Source organism: Phyllostomus hastatus, unplaced genomic scaffold (assembly GCF_019186645.2).
Source record: "Phyllostomus hastatus isolate PE091 unplaced genomic scaffold, TTU_PhHast_1.1 phas_scaffold_501, whole genome shotgun sequence".
Classification (NCBI taxonomy): Eukaryota; Metazoa; Chordata; class Mammalia; order Chiroptera; family Phyllostomidae; genus Phyllostomus; species Phyllostomus hastatus.
In genome coordinates this window covers 49,928,033-49,952,419 of record NW_025334033.1, presented here as the reverse complement: position 1 = coordinate 49,952,419, position 24,387 = coordinate 49,928,033, and the positions used below count along the sequence as shown (strand labels likewise).

The following is a 24,387-nucleotide window of genomic DNA, read 5'->3' as shown; positions in this document are numbered from 1 at the left end:
ATGTGTTTTGTCTCTTCTCCTCATGTAAAAGCAGTTTATATTCAGAATGGACGTTTACATTTTTAGGTGGCCTTTAAGGGGGTGGTGTTCTGTCAGTGTTCACAGATAATGTTCTGGCTGGCTAGGCAAGTGTCCCCTTCCTCCCTCACCACTCCATTTGTGTCCCTCCGAAAGCTGTGCACTTGGTCAAAGAGGACGACCTTCCCTGGTAGAGCAGAGGACCATTCCGCTGCTACAACGTCCAAATAAGCTCTCAAAAGCTGTTATTAAAAAAATGGGACTTCTCTTGTATGTGAGTTCAAGATCTCTGTAGCTTTTAATCTCCATGCATTTAACATATTCTTTTTATCATATGAGCCTTCGTATCCTTAAACATGGCATATCTTTCTAGTTATTTGGATATTTTAAAATCCTTTCAGTAAGGTGTCCTTTTCTCCATAAGTTCTCTCAAGTTTTCTCTTAGATTTAATTATTAAATATCTTATTTCTTGTTACTATGGTAAATAGTCTGTTTTTCCTCTTTGTTTCCATTTTCTGTTTGCCCTTATAAGCTTTTTGGTATATACGTCTGTGCTCAGGCACCTTACTAAACTATTAAAGTATTATGAATGCAAATTGTAACTTCCTTTCCAGTGCTTACTCATTTCTTTTTCTTGCCTTACTAGGCTAGTGAGGACTTCCAGTACAGTATTCAATACAAGTGTTAATAGTGGGCATTCTTATGCTGCACCTAATTTTTAAAAGCGTGTGCTTTTTATGTTTCACCATTAATAATGTTTGCTATAAATTTTTGGTAGCTATTCTATAGGTTAAAGGAATTTCTGTTGCTAGTTGGCTAAGATTTTGTGTGTGTGTGTGTGCATGTAAAGAATAAATATTGAGGGTTATCAGATGATTTTTCTCCATTTATGAGATATATATGAGATGATCATATGGTTATCTTCCCTTCTGTTATTAATGTGGAGAATTTATAGATTTTCTAATGTTGAATTACCATTGCATTGCTGGAATGAATCCAGGTTAGTCATGATGCTCTTCTCTTTTACTCTACAGCTGTACTTACTTTATTAGTATTTCATTTAGGATTTTTGCATCTGTGTTCATGGATGATACTGGCCTATAATTTTTATTTCTTATATTAACCTGATTTAGTATCCAGATTATGCCGACCTCAAAAATGAGTTGGGAACTAATCTTTCTTTACGCCTTTGAAAGGATTTATATAAGACTAGAATGACCTGTTTCTTTACAGTTTGGTTGAGCTTCCATTCAACTGTCTGGGCTTAGTATTTTGGAGGGAGGCATGTGGACCTAGTATTTTAAGGAAGGTATGTATTCAGCTTTCTGTGTGGTTTTATTTAGGATTTCTGTTTTTAATTAAGTCAGTTTTTAGAAAGGTTTTTTTTTCTTTTGTTTTTAAGAATCCATTTGTAGGGCTGGGGGTGGGCTGGGATGGGAGTAAAAGAAAAATGTACTTGAACAATAATTAAAATACAATAAAATAAATAAAAAATAAACAAAAATGAACAAATTTAAAAAATAAAAAGGATTTTTCTCTCAAAGGATTTCTCCCAAAAGGATTTTTTCTCTCTCTCAAAAAAAAAGAATCCATTTGTTTTGTCTGCACTTTTAAAGTATTTGGCATAAAGTTGTTCAAGCATTCTTTTGTTATCTTTTAAATCTCTGTTAAGTAATATTTCCATTTTTTCCCATTATTTTCTGTGCCTTCTGTCTTTTTTCCTTGCATTAGTCTTGCTAGTGGTTTATTATATTTTCTTAGTGTTATCAAAAAAACAAAGCTTGACTTTGATTTTCTTGGTGATATGTTTTTTATTTCATTAATTCCTGGCCCTTCTCCTTTCTACATTTTTAAAATGAAAAACAGAATCGAAAGTACAAGGACACTGGGCTGTCTCTCAGTTTCCAAGAACAAGATTTCAAGAACAGTTGGAACCAGGGGCTTATAATGCTACTAGGACCTTTCTTCTTCCTCTTTCCTTGATGAATCTATTTCTTTCTCTCTTGCTGTCAATTAGCTTTTCTACTCTTTAGTCAATGTGGCTGAAAATGAGCCTTTGAATTTGATGTCGATTCCAACTTTATGTGCTCTTGATTCCCCTGGGGATTTCAGATTTTTCCATCTAAATTAATTACTTTCAGAAAATTATTTACTTTTTAAACATTTTTAAAAATTTATTTATTTTTAGAGAGGAGGGAAGAGAGGGAGAGAAACATCAATGTGCAAGATACATCAACTGTTGCCTCTTGCTTACGCCCCACTGGAGGCCTGGCCTGCAACCCAGGCATGTGCCCTGACTGGAATCAAACTGGTGACCCTTGGGTTCGCAGACCAGCACTCACTTCACTGAGCCACACCAGTCAACGCCAGAATATTGTTTTCTTTACAGTTCTTTCTAATGAGATTTTCTGTAGCAAACTGTTTTTTGGTTTTTCGGCATGAAAGTGTCCTTATCATCCTTGTTCTTGATGGATAGATATTCCATTAGCTATAAAATTATGGGTTGGCAGTTATTTTGTTTAGCCATTTGAAGAAATAATTTCACTCTTTTTTTGTTTTTTTTTATTGTTGCTATTGATAAATTAACTGCCTAGTGGTTGTTCATTTGAGTGGATCTGGTTTTTGGTTTTCTGAAGTTTTGTATGCTGTCCCTAGGTATAGATTTCCTTTAATTTACGCTGTGAGATTTTGACTGTGAACTGATTATTTTCCTTGGAAGAAATATTTGTGGGTTGTCTTTAAGGTCCAAGAAGGAACTGCATTGCTTTGAGAGGATTTACCTTTGTTCCCTGCCACCCCCCAACCTTAATGCCTCCAGGTACTAGTTTGGTGGCTAAATTCATCCCTTGAGAGCTTTGAACCACCCAAATAGGGTGAATTTGGGTTGCAGATAGTGTGTGTGCACCTGCCTGTCTTTACAACCTCTTAGGAATCCTCCTTTGCTTGTGCAACAGGAAGACAAATTTCCTTGTAGCCTTTTGAGCATAAGATATGGGAATGGGTAGACTGGTTTTAATTCCAGTTTACTCCTTTCTGGAGGTTGAAGCTTTTGAGGAGTTCCCAGCTTTATGAAGAAAGGGTCCTCTATTAGATTTTCCTTGTTGGCTGGGTCTTAAATTCTCTGTGCTCACAAGGGATTGTTAAAACTGTAGCTCAACCTTGTGAGTTAGGCACATGTCTACAGGACAGAAAGAGTTTAATTATGCCATTTATCTCTTTGATTTTCTCTTTCTCATAGAGTTTGGTCTTTATCATCTTGTCAGCTCTTCAAAGCTTTTAATATTTTTGAAATAAAGTTTTTCCATTACTTTTTGTTTTCAGTGACAGAATTGGGTGAATAATCTAGCCTACTGTGTTACTCTAAGTAATATTTTATTCTAATTTCTTTGGGTTTTCTTTTTTTGATTCCTTCAGATAGATGCTTAACTCACCAGTTATTAACCTTATTTTTAATATAAGCATTTAAAGCCATATATTTATAAATAGCTCATGAGGTTTGAAGTGGAGTATTTTCATTATTAACTGTATTTAAGATTTTAAATTTGTTATTAATATTTTTCAGTTATGCTTGCTCCCTTAAATTGTGACCTATTATGCACAAGACAATTAAGAGTTTTGAAATGTATAGATTTAAAAAGATTTATCTTAGGTTATATTTAACTCACCCTTAAAAAAAAAACCCAAGATTTTCAGTTTGGATCACTGAGCAAGACTCAGCTATGTGCTGTATACAAGAGACACACAAAGTGGTTTAGAAAAGCTAAAAATAAAGGGGTAGGTGAAGGTATACAAGGCAAAATGGAAACAAGATGGAAGCAAGGGCTGCTCTGTGACCACTATTTCCAGTGGCTTTTTCTCCCCTTCCTGTTACCGAGCTTTAATGAATAACCATATTCCATGTCATGGAGACTTCCTGAGGTTCCTGGAAGACTGGTTTCGTGTTAACAATAGAATGGTACTTTTCCTTTCTTCTCTCCCTCCCGCCTCTTTTCCTCCTCTTATTCTCCCTTCTCCTCTTCCTCTTTTCCTACCTTTAACATCTGTGAAACTGGGATGCATCTCTCATAGAGAGGCATCTTACTATTGATGATATTTAACAATTAATTTGGGCAGCATTTTCTTTCTTAGTGGAACATAAAATACTGATGCATATTATAATTGATGATATTTTAGTTTTGGTGAAATATTATACTTTTGCATACATACCATGACTCTTCATTCCACCCCATCCCCTACTAGAAATGCTCCCTTTTTGGTTTTTGCATCTTATGTTTATATCATTCAAGACCCTAAGGGAGGAAATAACCTTTATCTTCTCATCCTAGCTCCTCTTCTTCGAGCACGTAGCACAATACTTAGTTGGACACAGAGTTATATTTAATTAACAATTAAGGGAAGGGTGTAGGTATAATGAATCATAGCACAGGCTGTGACATATTTATATTAGTGACCAATATTTTAGCTTCATGGTGAAAGGAGATTAATACCTACATTAGTTAAGATATTTTTGGATAGAACAGAACCCATTGCTTCCTACAACTTAAGAGAATTTGTTGGATGGATGCTTAGTCATCCGATGATGTTCAAGGAGTTTAACCAATGAAACAAAAGAGTAATTACAGAATATAAGACACTATGAAGGAAATAAGAAGAGTAGTATAATAAAGAATTATAGAAAGTGGTATTTAGAAAGAGGAAAAAGAAGCCCTCAAAAATGAGATGACATTTAGGTTTAGACTTGAAGTATTAGTGGGAGACATAAGTTCTTGAAGGGTTTAAGAAAAAAGCCTTTCATACAGAGGGAAACAGCAGGCCCAAAGTGGGAAAGAGCTTGCAGTTAACTGAAAGGGTCATAGATGGGGAGAAAGTCACCAGGAAGTAAGAGAGGCAGGCTGGGGCTTTCCCTTGAAACGCTGACATTTGCTGAGCCCTTTTGGTGTTCTTGGCATTGTTCCAAGCACTTCTGGCGCAGTGTGTGGGCAGTGTGAATTGTTATGCTGTAATACCGACTCCCTGAATGCTGAGAGTTTGGATTAATGGGAAGATGCACTGGTATGCAGTGCCATGATCCATTTACAGTTTTAAAAATCACACTGCCTACTTTTCGTATACAGTTAATCAGAGGGGGGCAGTAGAGGAATTAATAGTAGTTGATGGTTTATACTAGTCTAGGTAAGAGACAAAGTCATCTTGGGCCATGGTTCTGATGGTGGAGATGAATAGTAGAAATTTAAGATTTATTTTAAAATACAAGACTTTTGATGGTGGCTTGTATAAAGGGAGAGGGTTGTGAGGGAAAGGCAGATTGGGGAGTTAAAGAATTGGATAGATGATGTGTATAGATAATTTGCGAAGTTATTTGTCAGTAAAGGGGAGCAGAACTGTTTTTAACATTCTTCTATAATTTTTTCCAGTGAATTTCTGTCTGTCTCTTTTTGAAATTCTTGGACTCAGATATATTTTTATTCTAGTTTGCCTCTCCAGATTCCAGCACCTTTTTTCTCATCCCACACTTGACAGATGCTAAGAGGAGGAAAGTAGTGTAAAAAGTAAGCTAGCATTCTAAGCAGTTCTGCCCTTTTTCATCAAGATGTTCCTTGCTAAATCAGTCCTAGCTATATCAGAGTAAAACCATTTTGTTCTCTAAGTAAAGATTTAACTCTTGAAGCTGTCTGTGTTCTGTGGGATTAGGGGTGATTGTGTGGGGTTAGGGGTGGTGGGCATTATGTGTTTTTATCTAAGTCTTAATGTATCTTAAAAGGTAAAGTTAAGTATAGCTGAATCGCAGATTCAGTTAACCAGTTGTTTTCTCAGTTGAAAGACAGCGATTAAGTAAAAGATAAAATTGGTTTTGTAATTGAAAGAGAAAGTTCTCAGAAGACATAGCTTTTTTAAGAAAATGTTTCTTAAAAAATATACAGGTTCAGCTTTTGAAACCACCTTTGACTGCAGTTTTAACTGGACAGGGTCTTTCCTCATTTTAGGAAGCTCTGGTTTTCCAAAATTATCTTAAGGAGTAAATAAAGAAGCCATATATCAAAACAAAACAAAGAGTTTTGTGGACAAGAAGAGTGGGAAGATGAAACTAGTAAGGCAGAAACCTGAAAGTGAAGTCAGATAATAGATAAGGACCCTGGACTACCATTTAAATCAGTGAGTCTTACATTTTCAATAGTTACAGAACCTTTGAGACTCTGATGAAAGTTGAAGTCTGGCCCCAGAAGGTGCACGGACACACGTACATTCAGATTTGTACACAATCTGGGGGCATTGCTGAATCTGAAGGGCAGCCGCTGGGGTGTGCTGGATGGCCTGGTCGAGACCACATGGTCTACAGTGTGAGCGGCATGTGGCTGGAGAGCTTCGCCGTTCAAACCGTGACAGTGTTCTCTTCTCAAATACCAATCTTTAGGCCATCTCAGACTTAATTTATCGTTGGTTTTAAGTCTTTGGTCTGATAGTTGGTAAAGCAAAATAAGTTTTAGTTTTAGCTACTGAAAAATTAGAATACTCTGTTCTTAATTTTTTTTTAATTCAGAAATGCCATAGGTTTTCAGAAAGAAGGAAATACAGTATTCAAATCTAGCCTAACATAATGTAGCCTATTAATAAAAAGTGAACTACATAAACACCTAGGTTTATATAGGAGCTGAATTAATATTTTCTGTGACACACAGATTTTAAAAAACTCTTTTGTTCTCTGTACCCTTCCATGAATGTTTGTAACTTAACTTGCATCACAAAACTGGAAAGTTTTTTTTATTAAATCATTTTTTTTATTGTGCTGTGAAGTTTTAAAATGAATTCTGTTAGTTCTGTAAGTTAAGTATAGGACATACTGTATTTTTTCACTGTTGGTGATGAAGCTGCACTTTGTTGCTGTTCATTTGGTTTAGTGCCTAAGTGGAACAACGGAGCCAGTGATACAACTTAATAAATAATAAGTTGCTTCCTGTTAGGCAGATTAATCCAGGATTCTTAGGATTTATTGATTGAGTAGGACTGAGTAGGTGACCTACCTCTAAATTCTTTGGCAATGCTGAGTCTAGGATTCCTTACATTTTTTCACTTAGTTAACTTGATCAAATAAAAAGATTTTTTTTCTTTACTCCAAGTCATGAAATCATGTTCCACATGATAAGAAATAGTACAAATCAAAGAAAGAAAATTCAAAAATGAAATATTTTTTGCTTGTAGTAAAATGTTATACTTTAATGTCATGATATATTTTTTTTGAGCAGGTAGACAATCAGTGCATTCTTTTTCTTGTAACTTCTGTAAAATTCTGGGATAGAAATGTGGTGAAGAATAGAATGGAATTGTATATATCCGCGTTTAGCCATGTTTATTCAGAGAGCAGTAAAACAAAAGTCAGAGTTAAAAAGTGATTTGATTAAATTTAAATTGAGATCTCTCGCTGCTCTGTTCAGTGAGTCTCTGCCACACAGAATTTTTGCATCTCCCACGGTGTGAGTGTGCCTTGAAATGCTGGCGCTAGATGTTTTTCTCACAGCACAGATCCCACACGGAAGCTTGCACCTTCAACTGTGCTCAGTTGAAAACAGAAAACTGTTTATACCGGGAGAAATCTCCGGCTGTGTTGGATTTATTGCAAAATAGTACTATACTTTATTCCCAATACTGGTTGATGCTTTTCAAATTTTGCTGTTTATATCCTTGCTGATTTTTTGTTTACTTATTTTATTAATTGTGGAGAGGAGGATGTATAGCCAGCCACTCCAGCTTTCTTTTGACTACTATTAATATGGCATGTTTTTTCCCTATCTTTTTACTTTTAACCTATTTGTGTCTTTATGTTGTAAGTGGGTTTATTGTAGGAGGCCTATAGTTGGGTCTTACTTTTTTAATCCAGTCTGATGAAGAGCTAGTTGATCTGTTTGACTACTAGAGAGCTAGTATCACTCTTAATGGTTCAGTCTTTTCCAACATTTCTGTTCATGATCTCACTGGGGGACCATGTGGTGATGGGGGCTAACGTTCAGGACCACAGTGGACATGGTGGAGGGCTGGTGAGTACCATTGTATGTTCCTCTCTGTGCCACCTGAGGTTGGGTGAGGGCCAATGAAGGCAGGCCAGCCTTCTGGGGACCTTGAAGGAAGCCAACAACTATGCCTGAGAGGGATGGGACTTTTGGAATTTGACTTGGACCGTTACCAGTCAAAACATTTACTGGCTTTAGTGCCCTGTTAAACCAGGTACTAAACTGTTAGTTGTTGGATTGTGGAAGGTCAAAGTGTGGATCCTAGGAGAGAGGCTCAGCACTGTGGCTGTTTACTATCTAGAATGGAAGCATTGCAAATGTAATCACTGGCATGGGTATATTAGTATAGCACATACTAGTTAGTTATATGGCGTTTGTGCCTCTGTTTGTTTATTTTTTAGTGTGTTGGGCTTAATTCTGTTTACTGTATCCTAACTCCTATTAAGAAAAAAGAGATCACCACAAGAAAAGTTTTACGTATAATGACTGCCTGTGGTGGCCCTGACCTCTCCCTTGAACTTCAGGCTCACACACATCTCCACCTGGAAGCTCTATAATTAAGCCCCTCAAATTCAGCAACTCAGTTTGCCAAACTCATCTATCCAGTTTTCTGAGGCCTAAAATGTAGGAGTCATATTTGGATTTCTCCCTCTTTCTCACCTTTCATAATCAATCACCACTTCCTCCTATTGACTTTCCCCACTGCAGCAAGGAAGAGCACCACCTTGGCCGAGTCTGGTAGGGAGGGAAAGTTAGGAAAGGAATTTCTAGGGTCTTATAACCTGGACTTGTGTGGTTTAGGGCAGGTCCTTCAAGGTGGGGCCTGGTTGGAATGAACAAAGTTTGTGACAAATATTTAGAATTCGTAGACACAACAAGGAAAGGGTGTTGAAGCAATCTGTTGTTTCAGGAGTGCTGTTTGCCCAGATAAATTAGTTGGCAAGAATCTGCTGAAGGAAACAGTGTAGCTAATTATTGGTTTATAGCCTTACCATCTTGGGGTTTGACTTAGTTCTCACTGCTACTCTTGTTTTCTAAACTTTTCTTCAGCCCCCCTTTTTTTCTCCCACACGACCACCACTGCCCTAGTTCAGTCTGTCGTCATAACTTGTCTAGACTATTTTAAAACCCTTCTAACTCATCTACAGTCTTTTCCCTCTCAGATTTGTTTTCCATACTGCCACCAGAGAAACCTAATTATGCTGCAGCTCTGGCCATGTCACTGATGCATTTTAAACCTTTAGTGGCTTCCGGTTGTCTATAGGATAAAAATCAGGACCTGATCCTCACCTACTCCTTCAGCCTTAGTTTGCACTCCTTTTCTTGCCTTGCTGCCTAGTGTTCGATTTCATACATCTGTGCTTTTGTTGATGCTGTTGCCTTTACCTGGAATATCTTTTCCCTCCTACTCCCCACTGCATGTGGCTTTTTGTTCTTCCTTTAAAACTTAACTCAGGTGGTATCCCCTATAGTAAATGTATCGTGACCCTAGACTGTGCTGCCAGACCATACTCTGTACAGTGCTATTACTATAGTCATCATATTGTGCAGAAATTAACCTTTTATGAGGGGAGGGAACCACCTAAAGGCAAGTTATCTTAGTGATTTCTGTATCCACCAGCATTAACAATATTGCCCAGCACATAGTAAGTTCCCACATAGATTTTACTGACCCAAACAGATTGGGTCAAAGGGGTAGGACTTAAGGAATAGGAGGTAAGAGGTGATGATTTGTCCTGGCCAGGTTGCTCATTTGGTTGGAGCATTGTCCCATACACCAAAAGGCTGGGTGCGATTCCCAGTCAGGGCACCTACCTAGGTGGCAGGTTCAGTCCTCAGTTGGGATGTGTGTGGGAGGCAACCAATTGATGTTCTCTCTCTTTCTCTCTCCCTCTCTCTTTCCCTCCCTCCCTCTCTTCCTCCCTTCCTCCCTCTCCCCACCTTCTCTCCCCTCTCTCCCTTCTTCCCCCTTCCTTCTTTCTCCCTCCCTTCCTAAAAATCAATAAAAACAAATCCTTGGATGATAATTTTTTTAAAAAGAGGTGATGATTTAACTCTAAATTAATGTATTTGAGTCAACATCAATGCACTAAAATATAGAGATTTGAGTAAGAAAGCAAGACCCAAAAGTGTGATTGGGAAATCATCATAACAGGGGTATAGGTTGGATGTCTGTCTTTAAGGGAAGTTGTCAAAGTGGCTCCTTTGTCAGAGAGAGGTTGGCTTGTTATTACATTTTCAGTGTCTTCCAGCACCGATGGTTCTCTGGTCTTATATGTCTCCTTTTACCCAACCTAGTAAATATCATTTAATATGATGTGGGGGGGTCTATTTTATCTTGTTTCTTCAAATTTATAGTATGCCATGTGTATGATAGGCACTGTGTTAGGATACAAGGGTGCTGTTTAAAGAAAAATATAGTCTGCCATTAAGGAAATAGAAAATTGCTGTAAGTTTTTGGTGAGTATAGTAACGGAATAAGTAGTAGGTGTTAATGGGAATCATATGAAATGGAAGGACCTAACCCAGGCCAGAATGAGACTTGTCAGAAAAAAAATGCCAGCTTCCTTGGAGACTCCTGAACTGACTCTTTAAAGATGAATAGAGTTCAACCAGAGGCAAATAGGAGAAGGTCTTTCTAAGCAGAGGAAGAGCTATACAGAAGCTCTGAAAGAGGGCCTTCCTTGTTTGGAGAACTGTAGTTTAGTATGGCCGGAGTTTGGCATATGAATGGGGACTGGTGAAAAGATTGGTGAGTGAAGCCAGATGTAAAGGACTGTGTTTGTCATGCTTGGGAATTTGGACTTTATCTTGAAAGTAAAGTGAAGCAATTGAAGGATTTTAAGCAGAGTAATTGCAGTCAGATTTGTGTTTTAGAAAGCACTCTGGCAGTAGTCGGGAGAACAGACTGGAATGGACCCCTCTTGGAAGCAGAGGGGCCATTAAGTAAAAGGCTGTTGCAATAATTTAAGCAAAAATGTCTAAGGCTGGTAGAAGTAATGTGGTGGTGGTAGTGGGGGAATGAATCAAAGGTGCACTAAGGAGGTAAAATCAGTAGAGCCGCTGGTCAGAGAAAGGGTGGATGCAGGGATGCTCTTTGGTGCCTGGCTTGGCTAACTGGGTAGGAGGGTAGTCTGTTTCGCTAAGAGAATGAAATTAAGAACTCAAATGGCTTTTTGCTGAATGCTTAGTGTGCCAACTTGAGCAAGGGCTTATAGGTGCTTTTCATTTTCTTGTATTTGTATTTGTGTATATTTTAAAAATGTGATATGAAAGAGTAACAGGATGTATCATCAAGGAAGGCGATGGAATTCTTTTTGGAAATCTGTTAGATTACGGTAGACTCTCATTTAGCTTAGTTTGGGAATGAGTGATCTACTTAAAGGCAGAGGAATGCACTACCTGATGTCCAGTCGTTTGTTTATTTAGCATCTACCTAATATGCTCTGTGAATCTGTTTTGAATTGAGAAATGATACATTTATTTTTGGAAAATCCAGAGATCTTTCCATTGCCATATTTGTCTGTCAGGATTTTTACCTTTTGAGAAGATGTGTGGTAAGATTGACTTGTCTGTGTAAAGTAGCTAATTTGATAATAGTTCTGCTGTGTCATTAATGCATTTTAAAATACAAAATGATTTTCCTCAGAATGCACACTTCGATTTTCAAGTCTTTAATTGGTGTCATGTGGGAATTAATGTGCAATCCCTTGCTATTTAACACTCCTGGCAGAAAGGATGTTTCCTTTATGTAGCTTTGTCACTCATTCCCTCAACTTAAAATTTCTTTTAGGCTGGTGGAGGTGCTTAAGAGAATGAGCAGTGCTACTTAACAAAAAACTGGAGACATTAGTTTTGGGTTTTGAGATGTGCTCTGTAAAGGGACACTTACTCATTGCGTTTACTCATTGGTTCTTGAATGTCCTGTCGTTTATCAGTTAGGTCTTCCTTCCCTGTAGTTTTGTGATTTCTGCTGCACCTTTGAAGGCATTAGAGAAGTGCCTCTTTCAGTAGTGAAACAAAAAAATGACTGTAGTTTAACACTTATTAATTTACAGAGTTAATGATGAGATTGGACTACTTTCATATCTGTAATGACTATAGATAGAAAGTACATTTTGATGTCACATTGGTTGCAAGAAATTTCTTTTTTAGAATAATTTATCCTAGTAGAAATTTTCTTCTTTAAGCATGTTTAAAGGAAACTTTATTTTATTCCTTTTTGTAAAATAGGTTTTTATAAAAGGTGATTATAGTCCCTGCTTTGCTAGTGTCTTCAAGTAGTAAGCCAAAACGGTCCACAAATTTCATTGTTTCAGAATGATCTTTTTCCTAATAAGTATGAAAGTTTTCAGACATTGTTATATACATGGAGTTTATAATTTGGCCTCCATGTACAAATTTTCACTGTCAGGAGTGAGGATGGATTTGAGAGGTAGATCAGTAGGGTGCTCATTGGATTATTACAATTAAAGTGCTTGAAAGTTCTCAGAATAGCATCTTTTCAAATCCTAAGATGTTATTGTTGTTTTACAAGACTAATATTATAATTGTCTTCAAAATGTGAAATGATTTGTTGGAGCTCAGAGTTACTCTAAAAGAAAGCATACTAATTATTTATTTTTCCCAAACCAAAATCTTTACTTTGGGACATTAGTTTTTTATTAGTATTGTAATCCAAAGTTTAAATATATGAGAAGGTAATAACTTCTTTTTCCTATTTGTTTAATTCTGTCTGCAGGTTGTAAAAATTAAAATGAACAAACTACGGCAAAGTTTTAGGAGAAAGAAAGATGTTTATGTTCCGGAGGCCAGTCGTCCACATCAGTGGCAGACAGATGAAGAAGGGGTCCGTACTGGCAAGTGTAGCTTCCCAGTTAAGGTAAAAGATCATGTTTCTGGAAATCTGTGTGTGGAAGAGAACGGACAGTCTCTTGTATGTGAAGTACCATCAATTAGGACAGTTAAAAGAAAACCCTCCAAAAACCAGTATCTTCATATTCTACTATAATAGTAATAAAATGGGTTATAATTAGTAATTTTTCTCTTTATATTTATTTTAAGACTTTATTTATTTTTAGAGAGAACGGAAGGGAGGGAGAAAGGAAGGGAGAAAAACATTGATGTGAAAGAGAAACATCTCGTATGTGCCCTGACAGGGGACTGAACCCACAACCAAGGCATGTGCCCTGACTGGGAATTGAACTGATAACCTTCTGCTTTGTGGCATGATGCCCAGCCAACTAAGCCATACTGGTTAAGGCGTGAGTGGTTTCTCTTTATATTTAAAGAGGGTATCTCTTTTCTGTGGCTCTGTCACATTATTTTCTCAATGCTGAGATCTCTTTTAAGCTGGTGGAGATACTTAAATCCTTCAGGGAATAAATGAGCAATGATACTTAACAGAAAACTGGAAGTACTGGTTTCAGACTTTGAGATTTGCTCTGTAAAGGGACACCTATTCATTACATTTATTCATTAGTTCCCTAAACCAAAATTTTTAATTTGGGATAATAGTTTTTTATTCATATGGCAATCCAAGGTTTAAATATATGAAAAGGTATATAATCTAGTATAAATCTGAAATAAGCACAAATAAGACCACTTCTGATGAGAATAATGACCCTGAATTATCAAGAATCAAATTAATTTCAGTGGGATATGCTTACTAAGAGGAAGGGCAGAGTAGGGAGAGTCTGCTTTCTTAAAGACAGGCCTGGCATGTTCTAGAAAAGCTTAGAAGAGTTAATTCAAAAGGGATTTTCTCATTAATCTTGTAATTTTTAATCATGTAGAGGTTGTTTAACTAATGCCTTCCTTCACTTGTCAAAACAGGAAATGGAAGCTCAAAGGTTAAGAACATAGTGGGTGTTGTACAGGTGCTTTTTCTTACTAGTCCTTGAGATTCTGGAGAAGAGAGGTCATACTGGGTTGGCCAGAAAGTCCCTTTAGTTTTTTGGTAAAATGAAAGACATGTTTTTGTTTTCACCAATAACTTTATTGATTTGGGCATTTTGAGTATATCGTCAGCTATCTCCCGCTTTTGGCTTCTAGTGGGTAGAGGCCAGAGGTGCTGCTAAACATCTTCCAATGCAAAAGACAGCCCCACAGCAAAGAATTATTTGGCCAAAATGTCAATAGTACCAAGAAACTTCACAAACCACTTTGGACACATTCAATCAGCACCCTCTCCATACACTGCACAAATCTTTTTTTTTGCGTTTCAGTGACATTTTACCTTCTTGGAATAATAAAGCATAATATGCTGAAAATGTTGCACATTCTTTCATCTTCAATATTTAAATGGCTGCACAAAGATTCATCAACTTTGATGCATTTTTTAAAATGCACACTGATATGACAGCTGTCACAATACAATCTAACAAAATCATTTTGAATGAAGTTAAAAACAACTAAGTGCTACTAGAGCCATTGTATGGAAAAAACGAACTTTTTGGCCAACCTAGTATTTAAGGAGATGGAAGAAATGTACACGCCATACTGTTTAGTGAAAAGAAACAACGTCTAATTATGTAAGCACACTGTGAATGATGTATTAGTGTGGGGGGCATTAAATAGAGGGAACTTGTCCAAAATGTTAATCTCTTGAGGAAAAATTTAGCTTAATATAAAATGTAAAATTTTTTTACTATTTTTATAACCTTTTGTGTGAGTATGTTTGTAATTTTTCTCCTCCTTTTTATCACTTCAGTATCATTGATTAAAACATGGACTAAAGCTTCAGAAACAAATAAACAAAAAAATCTACATGACAGGAAAAGTGATTTGTAGAATCTACAGGTTAAATATATACATGGTTTTGAAAATACACAAATTTTTCCAGTGTCAATAACAGCATTTTCTTAATCACTTAGCTTTGTTTATTTAACTCACTTGCTGAAACTTCTTTTATAGGAATAATAAACATTTTAATTTTTAATGTTCAGTGTAATGTGAAAAGAAAAAAAATATCTCTCAAACATAAAAACTAACACTCTTCTCTACTACCTCTCCCACCCTAAGAAGTTGGCACATTTTGATTATGAAAGTTGAGAATTAAGTGCCGAAAGGAGCACTCTTATATACTGCTGGTTCTTTAGAGTATAAATTATAATTAAGAGGGCAGTTTTTAAATATCAGTTAAAACTTTTAAATGCACTTTTTAAATGCATTCAGCCAGCAATTTTATTTTACATTTAAGATATACTGCCATAAGTGGTCACCCTGACATTGTTTATAAAAGCAAAAATCTGGAAACAAATGCCCATCATTCTGTGATTGAATAAAGAAATTGTGGCACCTGTTAAATGGAATTCTTTGCTGCTATTAAAAAAGAAAAAGGTAGATCTATATTTGTGTATTTGGTAAATTTCTTTGAACACCCGCTATGTGCCAGACATACTAAATAAGGAAAAAACACACAGTTCTTGCTCTGTGGAGTTCATAATCTCCTTGTGTGGGAGACAGACTCTAATGAGATATTCACATTAATAATATTACAAACTGAGATAAATGCTTTTTAACAAAAGGGAATCTGGTTTTGTAAGAGCATGTGACAAAGTATGACCTAGACTATAGGATCAGGAAAGGCGTCCCTGAGAAAATCAAGTTTGGCCTGCTATCTGAAGATTGTGTAGGAATGGATCTCCAGAGCATGTCCGCGTGATGGGAAGTGTGTGCACACAAACCCCGATGGGGGAGGAAAGAATGACAGCAAGGAGCTATGGGAAGGCTGTAGCGTATGAAGTTGTGCGAGATGAGCCTGGAAAGACGCCAGGCAGGCTTTGTAGGCTACATGAAGGACTTTGAATGTTGAGGGTAAAGGGAAACCATTATTTATTTTACTGTGGTAAAATATACATAACATAAAATTTATCATTCTAACCATTTCTAGGTCTAAGCACAGTGATATTAAGAACATTCATATTGTTGTGCAGTCCTCACCACCATCCATCTCCAGAACCTTTCTGTCTTCCCAAGTTGCCGGGACGCCGGCTACAGTGTGGTTGGAGGTGGTGTGGAGGGGATGCAAGGGATCTAATGGAAGATTATTACAGTAATCTAGAGGAGTAATGCTAGGTGGATTGGAGTGGTGACTGTGGAGATGGAAAGAAATGAAGTTGAGGGATGATTAAGAGACAAAGGGCAATAGGAGTTGGACATGGACTGGATCTAGGGAGTGAAAAGGGGCCTGGTACTAAGGATGGCACCCAGCGTCTGGTCCCACACTGATAGAGGTGGTGGTCATTGACATAGGAGACACTGAGAGAGTACTCTCTGTGCTTGCACAGAAAGATGACTTTAGTGTGCTTGTTACTAAATAAAGGCAAGATACAGAATAGCATTTATAATATGAGTATTTAGAGTTAAAAAGAAAAAAATATATATGTTCTATATATGTAATTACATATGGGAACGAAGGGTGGGGGACCTTTCAGAACTATTGACATTTCTTGTGAACATGTATCATTTATAATAAATAAGCAGAGAAGTCAGTTGAAAGAATGGCTGTCACGTAGGCAACTAACAATGTTGGCCAGTCTCTGTATCTTATCTATTCTTCCTTAGTTTATATCCTCTGTTTTGAGAGGTTTTTTTTAAATACTGCCACTGCTTTAATCACCTTCTGATCCTTTTTTTACCCCTCTCTTAGACCATTACAGGAACTCTTGACTATTTTTCTTGCTTCTGATCTTGTTTCTGTTCCAAATTCTTATCTTAGTGCTGTAATAGTGATTTTCCTAAATTACAAATATGCTTGTGTCACTTACCTGCTTCCTGTTCTTTAGTGGCTCTGTAATAAAATTTTAGAGTCATCTAGAGCTCTCTGAAAGCATACACTTACTTGTAAGCCAGACTACCTGAGTTTAGATTTGAGCTTTGCCAGTTGTTCACTGTATGATCTTAAGCAAATCACCTAGCATCTCTGTTCCTCAGTTTCATCATATGGAAAATGAGGACTAATACCTGCCTAGTGCACCAGTGTTCTGAGAATTAAGTTAGTACAGTACATTTGAAAGACACAACAGTGTTCAGCACACAGCGACAGCACAATAAATGCTGCTGTTACTGTTTTACTGGTTAGACGCCACCTGAATACTGGAGATTTTAATCTACATTTCTTATTTCTTTTTTTTTCTCAATTGAATTTTTAAGACTGCAATTTAAATATCTTCTCTTGAATAGGAAGGAGCTACAAACTTTTGGTAGATGTTTGGTGTCTGAGGACTTATGCATTGGTCATGGCAACCTCCCCTACCTTAAAAATTCTATTTTTCCCAAGAGATGAGACCTTTTCTGCAGCTTACAATTTTATTGCCTGAGTGTGACAATCTTCTGCATACACAATAATGTTTCATTTCAATGCTGCCTCACACTGTAATTTTTTTGGAAAATACTCTAGGTGACAAGTAGCCATCTGAACTTAAGTAAATGTTCAATCATGTGTGGTACCAATGAATAAATCAGCTGAAGTGACAGCTGGTTGAACAGATACATTGTATTCATTTCTAAGTTTGCTAGGGTGCTGGCAGTGACAACTGCATCATAATTTGCTCTTCTGTCTGAAACATTAAAAATTTGGAAAAACATGTCTTTGGATCAGAGCAATTTTCCAGGTAAGTTTTTTAACATAAATTGTGAAATGTTAATGGTTTATTCATCCAGAGCATTTCAGTTACTCATGATTTGCTGTATATTTTGCAAAGAAGTTTCAACTCTAACCAGTAACTCTTTAAAACTTAACTTCTTTGTGGCATTGTATGAAGTAAGATTTCTGTTACAGATATTGTTAGGGAATTATTGGTAATAACCATATTATTTTAAGCCAGGACTTGAACTCCACTGGTCTAGATTTAGAAGGTTATGTTCTTAAGCACTATATTATAATTTTATACCATGATATGTGAATTAAAAGTTAGTTTATTAAAAATGTTGACTATAATTTAAACTTAATTTTTTTATCAAAGTAATATATCCTTATGGTTAAAAAAAAAACATCTTTTCTGCCCCTAATTCCACTCCCTAGTATCACTTTTAATCATTTTTATTTCTGTTTCTATCATTGGTAATATTTTAACTTAATTAGGTAATACGGTTTTACGGCCTTTTCTTAATTTACCCATATTTATCCTCCACTGTAAAGAAGGGGTGATTTAACCTACATATCCTACCTTTCATCTTCTGTTCGCCCCTTCTGTACCCAGACTTTTGGAATTAGATTATTTAGTTTTTCTGTTTTTTATACTCATAAAAAATATTGTTCTATTAATTTTAGATGGTATATCTTGATTCCTTACAATGTAAGATAAAAATACTCAAACACCTTACTCTCCCACCTTCAAACTAATATTAGCTATATTTTTCTTTTTAATGTTATAGGTTCAATAACATTTTCATTCTCTTATAGCCATAATTTATCTCCCTTTGTTTATCTTGAGTTTATCATAAAAGTTTTCATTATTGTGAGTTGTGTTATTGCTTCATGTAGAACTACGTAATGTGCTACATTTTCTTCACCATAAGTCCAGTACTTCATTGATATATTCTAAAGATACTCACTGAGTACCTGCTGTGTGCCAAGCAATGCCCTAGGGACTGGGAATTCAGGGAACAAAACAGACAAAATTCCTGCGCAGTGCATACCTTCCAGTGGGTGTTAACAATGAACAAATATATATATATATATATATATATATATATATATATATATATATATATATATATATATACGTTCCTGGTACATCAAAAGGGAATTAGCTGTGAAGGGAGTGCATGGGAGGGGTGCCTGAAATTTCAAATAAGATGGTCAGGGGAGCCCTCCCTGGAAAAGTTACTTCTGAGCAAATAAAGTAAGAAAGGAAGCATTCAGGTATCTGAGGAAGCAGACTGTAGACAGCAAGTGCAGAGGCTCTGGAGCAGGAGAGTGCCTGGTGTCGGAGGCCCAGCAAGGAGCCCGTGTGTTTGGAGTAGATAGTGCAGTGAAGGGGAGGTCAGGGGAGCAGCAGGGTGCCTGATAATGAGGTTTAGTACTTGTCAGCACTGTCAGACCTATCGCCTGCATTTTTACTACAATATCTTCTAAATAAAATGTTTGCATAGTATAACCTACTTATGCTTACATAAATAAATATATAAAGAAGAAACAAGAAAATTTTAATGAAATCACACCAGCATGTAAGTGCTTGAACGTAACTACACTAGAAGACCTGAAGAGTACACATTTACATAGAATCACTGTGGGTGAGGTAGCTGCAAATGTACACTGATATGATGCATTGGTAATTCATACACCGCAAGAGGACTTTGCTTTGTGATGTCATTTTTTGAAATGGTAAACAACTTTTGGTAAAATTCTTATCAAAGTACCATCTTCCCTTGACTGTCACAGCAACTGCATTTGTACAAAAATAATACACTGGTGTGTTACATGTAAAGTGGAGTTAGAGTCTACTCCAAAATAACTGCAAGTAAGTTTTTAATCTATTCTAAATGAATGTCCTGTAGGACATTTAATCTATTCAAATGTCATATAGGTAGCAAGAAATTTGTCAACTATGGCTCCTTGCCAATTACCTATACATAATTTTTCTGGTCATTGTTACCAAAAAAATGCCCCCATACATTTTCAAATGTCTTCCTTTGAAAAACCCCTGGTGTAGGGCTTTCCAGACCATTCTATTTGAAGTGAAACGGGAAGCCATTGGAGAGTTTGAACAGAAGAGTGATAGGTATGTGAGTTAGGCTGTATCAAAGGATCACTCACTGTTGTGCTGAGCAAGGAAGGTCACAAAGTGTCACGAAGAGAAAGTGAAGTCATGAATGGCACTGAGGTTTTGAACTGAGTGACTGAAAGGGTAGAGTTGCCATATATTATTTTAGGGAAGGTTGTTGGTAGAAGAGAGGATTTGTGAATGAAGAATGATATCAAGCATTCAGTTCTGATTCTGTTATAGATGACATCTTTTTAAAAATTTCATTTTCTGCATATGACTCTCATGGAAATACAATTGAATTTTTAAAAAGATTTTATTTATTTATTTTTAGAGAAAGGGGAAGGGAGGGAGAAAGAGACACATAAACATCGATGCGTGAGAGAAACATTGATGGACTGCCTCTCACACGCCTCCCAACTGCGGACCTGGCCTGCAACCCAGGCATGTGCCCTGGCCAGGAATCAAGCCAGTGATCTTTCCGTTCGTGGGGAGCAGCCTAAACCACTGAGCCGTACCACAACACAACATTATTTTAGTTTCACCTGTACAGCATAATGATTCAGTATTTGTATATATTGTGAAAGGATACAGTCGAGCTTTTTTATTTTAAAGATTTTATTTATTTATTTTTCAAGAGAGGGGAAGAGAAGGAGAAAGAAAGGGAAAGAAACCTCAGCTGGTTGCCTCTCCTAAGGGCCTAACTGGGGGCTGAACCCACAGCCCAGGCATGTGCCCTGATGGGAATCAAACCAGTGACCTTCCGCTTTGCAGAACAAACTGCCTTGCAAACTGAGCCACACCGGTCAGGGCTACAATGGACTTCTGTATGTTGAAATTATATCTAGTGACTTTGCTAAATTCATTTATTATTTGTATATTCTTTTGAATTTTCTAATAGAATTATATAATCTGTGAAACTAGAGTTATAGTTCTTACATTCCAGTCCTTGTGCTTTTAATTTCTTTTTGTTTCCTTATTGCACTGGTCAGAGTCTGGTATTCAATAGTGGGTAGAATTGGTGATAACAAGAATCTGTGCTTTATTTCTAATCTTACCACAATTTATCAGATTAAACAAGTTTCTTTCTATTCATGATTGAAAAATAATTCTAAAATTATGAATGGAAATTAAATATTATCAAAAGTCTTCTGTACCTATTAAGATGATTATATCATTTTTATCTTTAATTTTTTTAGGTAGTAAATTACACTTATTGGGATTTTTGAATAGTCAACTAACCTTACACTCATGGAATAAACGCCATTTGTTCAGTGTCCATCATGATCAAGTTGAGACTATTGAGTATATTGCTGAATTCTGTTTGCTAGTATTTTGGTCAGAAATTTTGAGGCACGTTGGTCTACAGCCTTATAACGTCCTTGTCGGGTTTTACATTAACAGAATTGAGGCTGGATTACAGTTCTGACAGGGCTCTATCTGCCTCTGGCGTACATCCGCTCACAGGGCATCCTTGTCCCATGTTCTGAGAAACTGTGGTGTTTGCAAGAGCCCATCCCTGTGGTATGTCCTTAACTGTACTTCTGCACTCCTCAGCAGATTGAAAGTGCCAGAAACTTACTCTGTTTGACAGGTTCCTTTGTTTCCTGTGCTTCTTATAAATTGGTAGTTTTCTATGTAGGCTTGATCAGATTTAGCTTTGATTTTTTTCCTCAGGAATACTTTATTGGTGGCACGGGCTGTTATCAAAAGGCACACAATAGCTATTTATCTTTGTGATAACAGTAATCATTAATTCATTCAGGTTTACAAAATGGTGATAATCCAGTTCTGTTATCCCTTCTTCCTTTACCAGTTATAATGTTCCTATGAAGGAAAATTCCCTTTATCTACTGTTTGGTTAGCAGTGGTATAGTTTAACTAGGAAAAACCAGTATAATTCATTTATGAAAGAAATATTGAGCTATGAGAAAGATCAGGCCCCACTTCAGCCATAAGCAACATTACCAAAATGAATGACTCTATTTGAGTAGCCACCTTTTTAATTTTTATTATTGATTTGGGGGGGAGAGAAAGCAAGGGGGTGGGGAGAAAAAGACATCAATTTGTTGTTCCACTTATTTATGCATTCATTGATTGATTCTTGTATGTGCCTTGATGGGGGATCAAACCCACAACCTTGGCATATTGGGACAACACTGTAACCAACTGGGCAACCTGGCCAGGGCCTCGGCCACCTTTTTTAAAAGGAGAATAACATGAACTTAATGTATATAAGAGCAGTAAACTGTGAACCCTTACTTAAATAGGAGAGTTGCATAAGTAATGTGAGATAATTGCAAGAAGATAGATCTAGAAATTAAAAGACTGAGCCCTGGCTGGCGTAGCTTAGTGGATTGAGCTCAGGCTGCGAACCAAAGTGTTGCAGGTTCGATTCCCAGCCAGGGTACATACCTGGGTTGCAGGCCATAACCCCCAGCAACCGCACATTAATGTTTCTTTCTCTCTATCTCCCTCTCTTCCCTCTCTAAAAATAAATAAATAAAATCGTAAAAAAAAAAGAAATTAAAAGATTGGAATTCTGTCTGGTTTTATTGCTATATTAGTTATGTGACTTTGTTTAAATTACTTAAGTTTTTTGACACCCAGCGTCATATTTGAGAGATGAAGGTTTTGGATCTCTTTATTTTTAGCTTTAAACTTAATGTGATTTGATTTAATACATATGCTTAGGTTATATGACTTGTTTAAATGTAATCGTACTCCAAATTTATATTTAAAGAATAGCCCACTTTAATTTGATTTTACGACTTCTCTTTGAGTAAAGGCCCCAAACAAGTTTTGATACCATGTTTAGCATATTTGCATCTTGTATTTGCTATATAAGCAGGCCATGCATATGTGATAATATGTCTTATAGCTTCTTATAAACTAATAATTGTAAGTTATGCTGCTTTTTGTTAATGTTGAGAATTGCTTACTGTACAGTGTCTCACGAAAGAGATCTGCATTTCTTCTCATGGATAACATTACCAAAGTGGGTAAAATATACTTTTTAAATACTTTTTTCAAGAAAAGGAAAAATGACTTAATTCATCCAAGAATGAAATTCCACATAATAGTTTTTCTAAAGCACATTTTTGTGAATAAAAGTCCCTTACCCAGAGGGAGTTTGGAAAAGACATACGGACAAAAGGAGTCCCAGTGTCAAATATTTTAGCCATTAAAGCATAAATCAGCTGCAATTCTTCAGAGAGATAGTGTCTTGGAGAAGAAAAGAGACCTCTTTAATAATGTCTATTTCAATGGGCATGTTTTTCTCAGAGTCTAATAAGACACAGCACTGATTCCCAGCTCCACGTTTCTAAAATGGATTATGAAGCAAAGAGTCAGTCCACATGGGAGGTATTTCTGTTCTCTTTACACCATGTCCACCCCCCCTTTTTGTTGGCATAAATACCCATTTGTGACCAGTTGAACTGATCAAGATGATAGAATAAAATCCCTTGGAAACGCTTTAAAACCTGTATTCATTTCTCAGCACCTAAAGACAACTCAGAGGTCATAAAACCACTTTTTCATTTTTTTATTTCATAAAATGGAAAGAGAGATTAAATGACTTGGCGGTAGTACTAGAAATGAGCCTTACTAAATAAAAAAGAAAGAAAAGAAATATGTAATACTGGAGATAAGAAAGGGGCGAGACCCAGCTACAGACCCAAGTTATGTGAATACTGTATATTTATGCTGATAAATTTGAAAATGTAGATTAACTAAGAATGTTCTACAAAAATATATATTGTTAAACTTAGCTAAAGTGGAAAAAGAAAAGTTGAATAGTCCCCTAGCTGTGAAGTAAAGTTTTTAAAACTCCAAAACTATTCCCCCGCCAAAACTGCGTATAGGTGGTTTTACAGGTCACTCCTTTCAAAATCTTGAAGAATAACTCCTATGCTATTTAACTATACCAGAGCATGTAGAAAGGGAAGAAAAGGATGGTTTTCAGATTTTGTTACAGTATGAACAAAATTCTGATAAAACTACCTAATAAAGATGGCATAAAAACAAAAAGAAAATCATAGACCAACTCCACTTAGAAATATAGATGAAAAAGTCAGCAGAAAAATAGAGCAAATGGCATCTAAAAAGTTAAACCATAGTAGGGTTTAACTCCAAAAATCCACAAGTGATTCTTTTTTTTTTTTTAAGACTTTTATTCATCTTCAGAGAGGGGAAGTTAGGGAGAAAGAGAAGGAGAGAAACAGCAATGTGTGGTTGCCTCTTGTGCACCCCCCATTGGGGGGATCTGGTCTGCAACCCAGGCATGTGCCCTGACTGGGAATCGAACCAGTGACTCTTTAGATCACAGGCCAATGCTCAACCCACTGAGCCACGCCAGTCAGGGCTCCACAAATGATTCTGTATTAGGTAATTTGGTATATAGTTCATCACATTGATGGGCCTAATAAGAAAATTATTGCAGTGGAAGCAAAGTTGAAAGACTCAACATTTCTTGATTTCAGAACTTGATACAAAGCTATAGTAATCAAAACATTGTCATTCTGGCATAAGAGTGATATATATAGAATAATGGAATAGCATTGAGAGTACAGAAGTAAACCTATGCATCTATGGCCAATTGATTTTTGACAAGAGTACCAGTCATTCAATGGGGAAAGAATAGTCTCATCAA

The 24,387-nt window shown here is 36.5% G+C and overlaps 1 protein-coding gene across 13 annotated transcripts in view; it reads left to right on the top strand.

Moving 5' to 3' along the window:
- The window catches only part of NUMB (NUMB endocytic adaptor protein), a 132,227-nt gene that overhangs the window by 59,897 nt on the left and 47,943 nt on the right, over positions 1-24,387 (top strand). For 11 of the 13 annotated variants that reach the window (XM_045823946.1, XM_045823952.1, XM_045823950.1 and 8 more), the window contains one exon: positions 12,764-12,904. The exons of the other annotated variants lie outside the window; for them this stretch is intronic. In XM_045823946.1, the coding sequence (XP_045679902.1) occupies positions 12,779-12,904 (126 nt within the window). In that variant the 5' untranslated portion in view covers positions 12,764-12,778. The remainder of the gene's footprint in view (positions 1-12,763; positions 12,905-24,387) is intronic. 13 annotated transcript variants of the gene reach the window in all.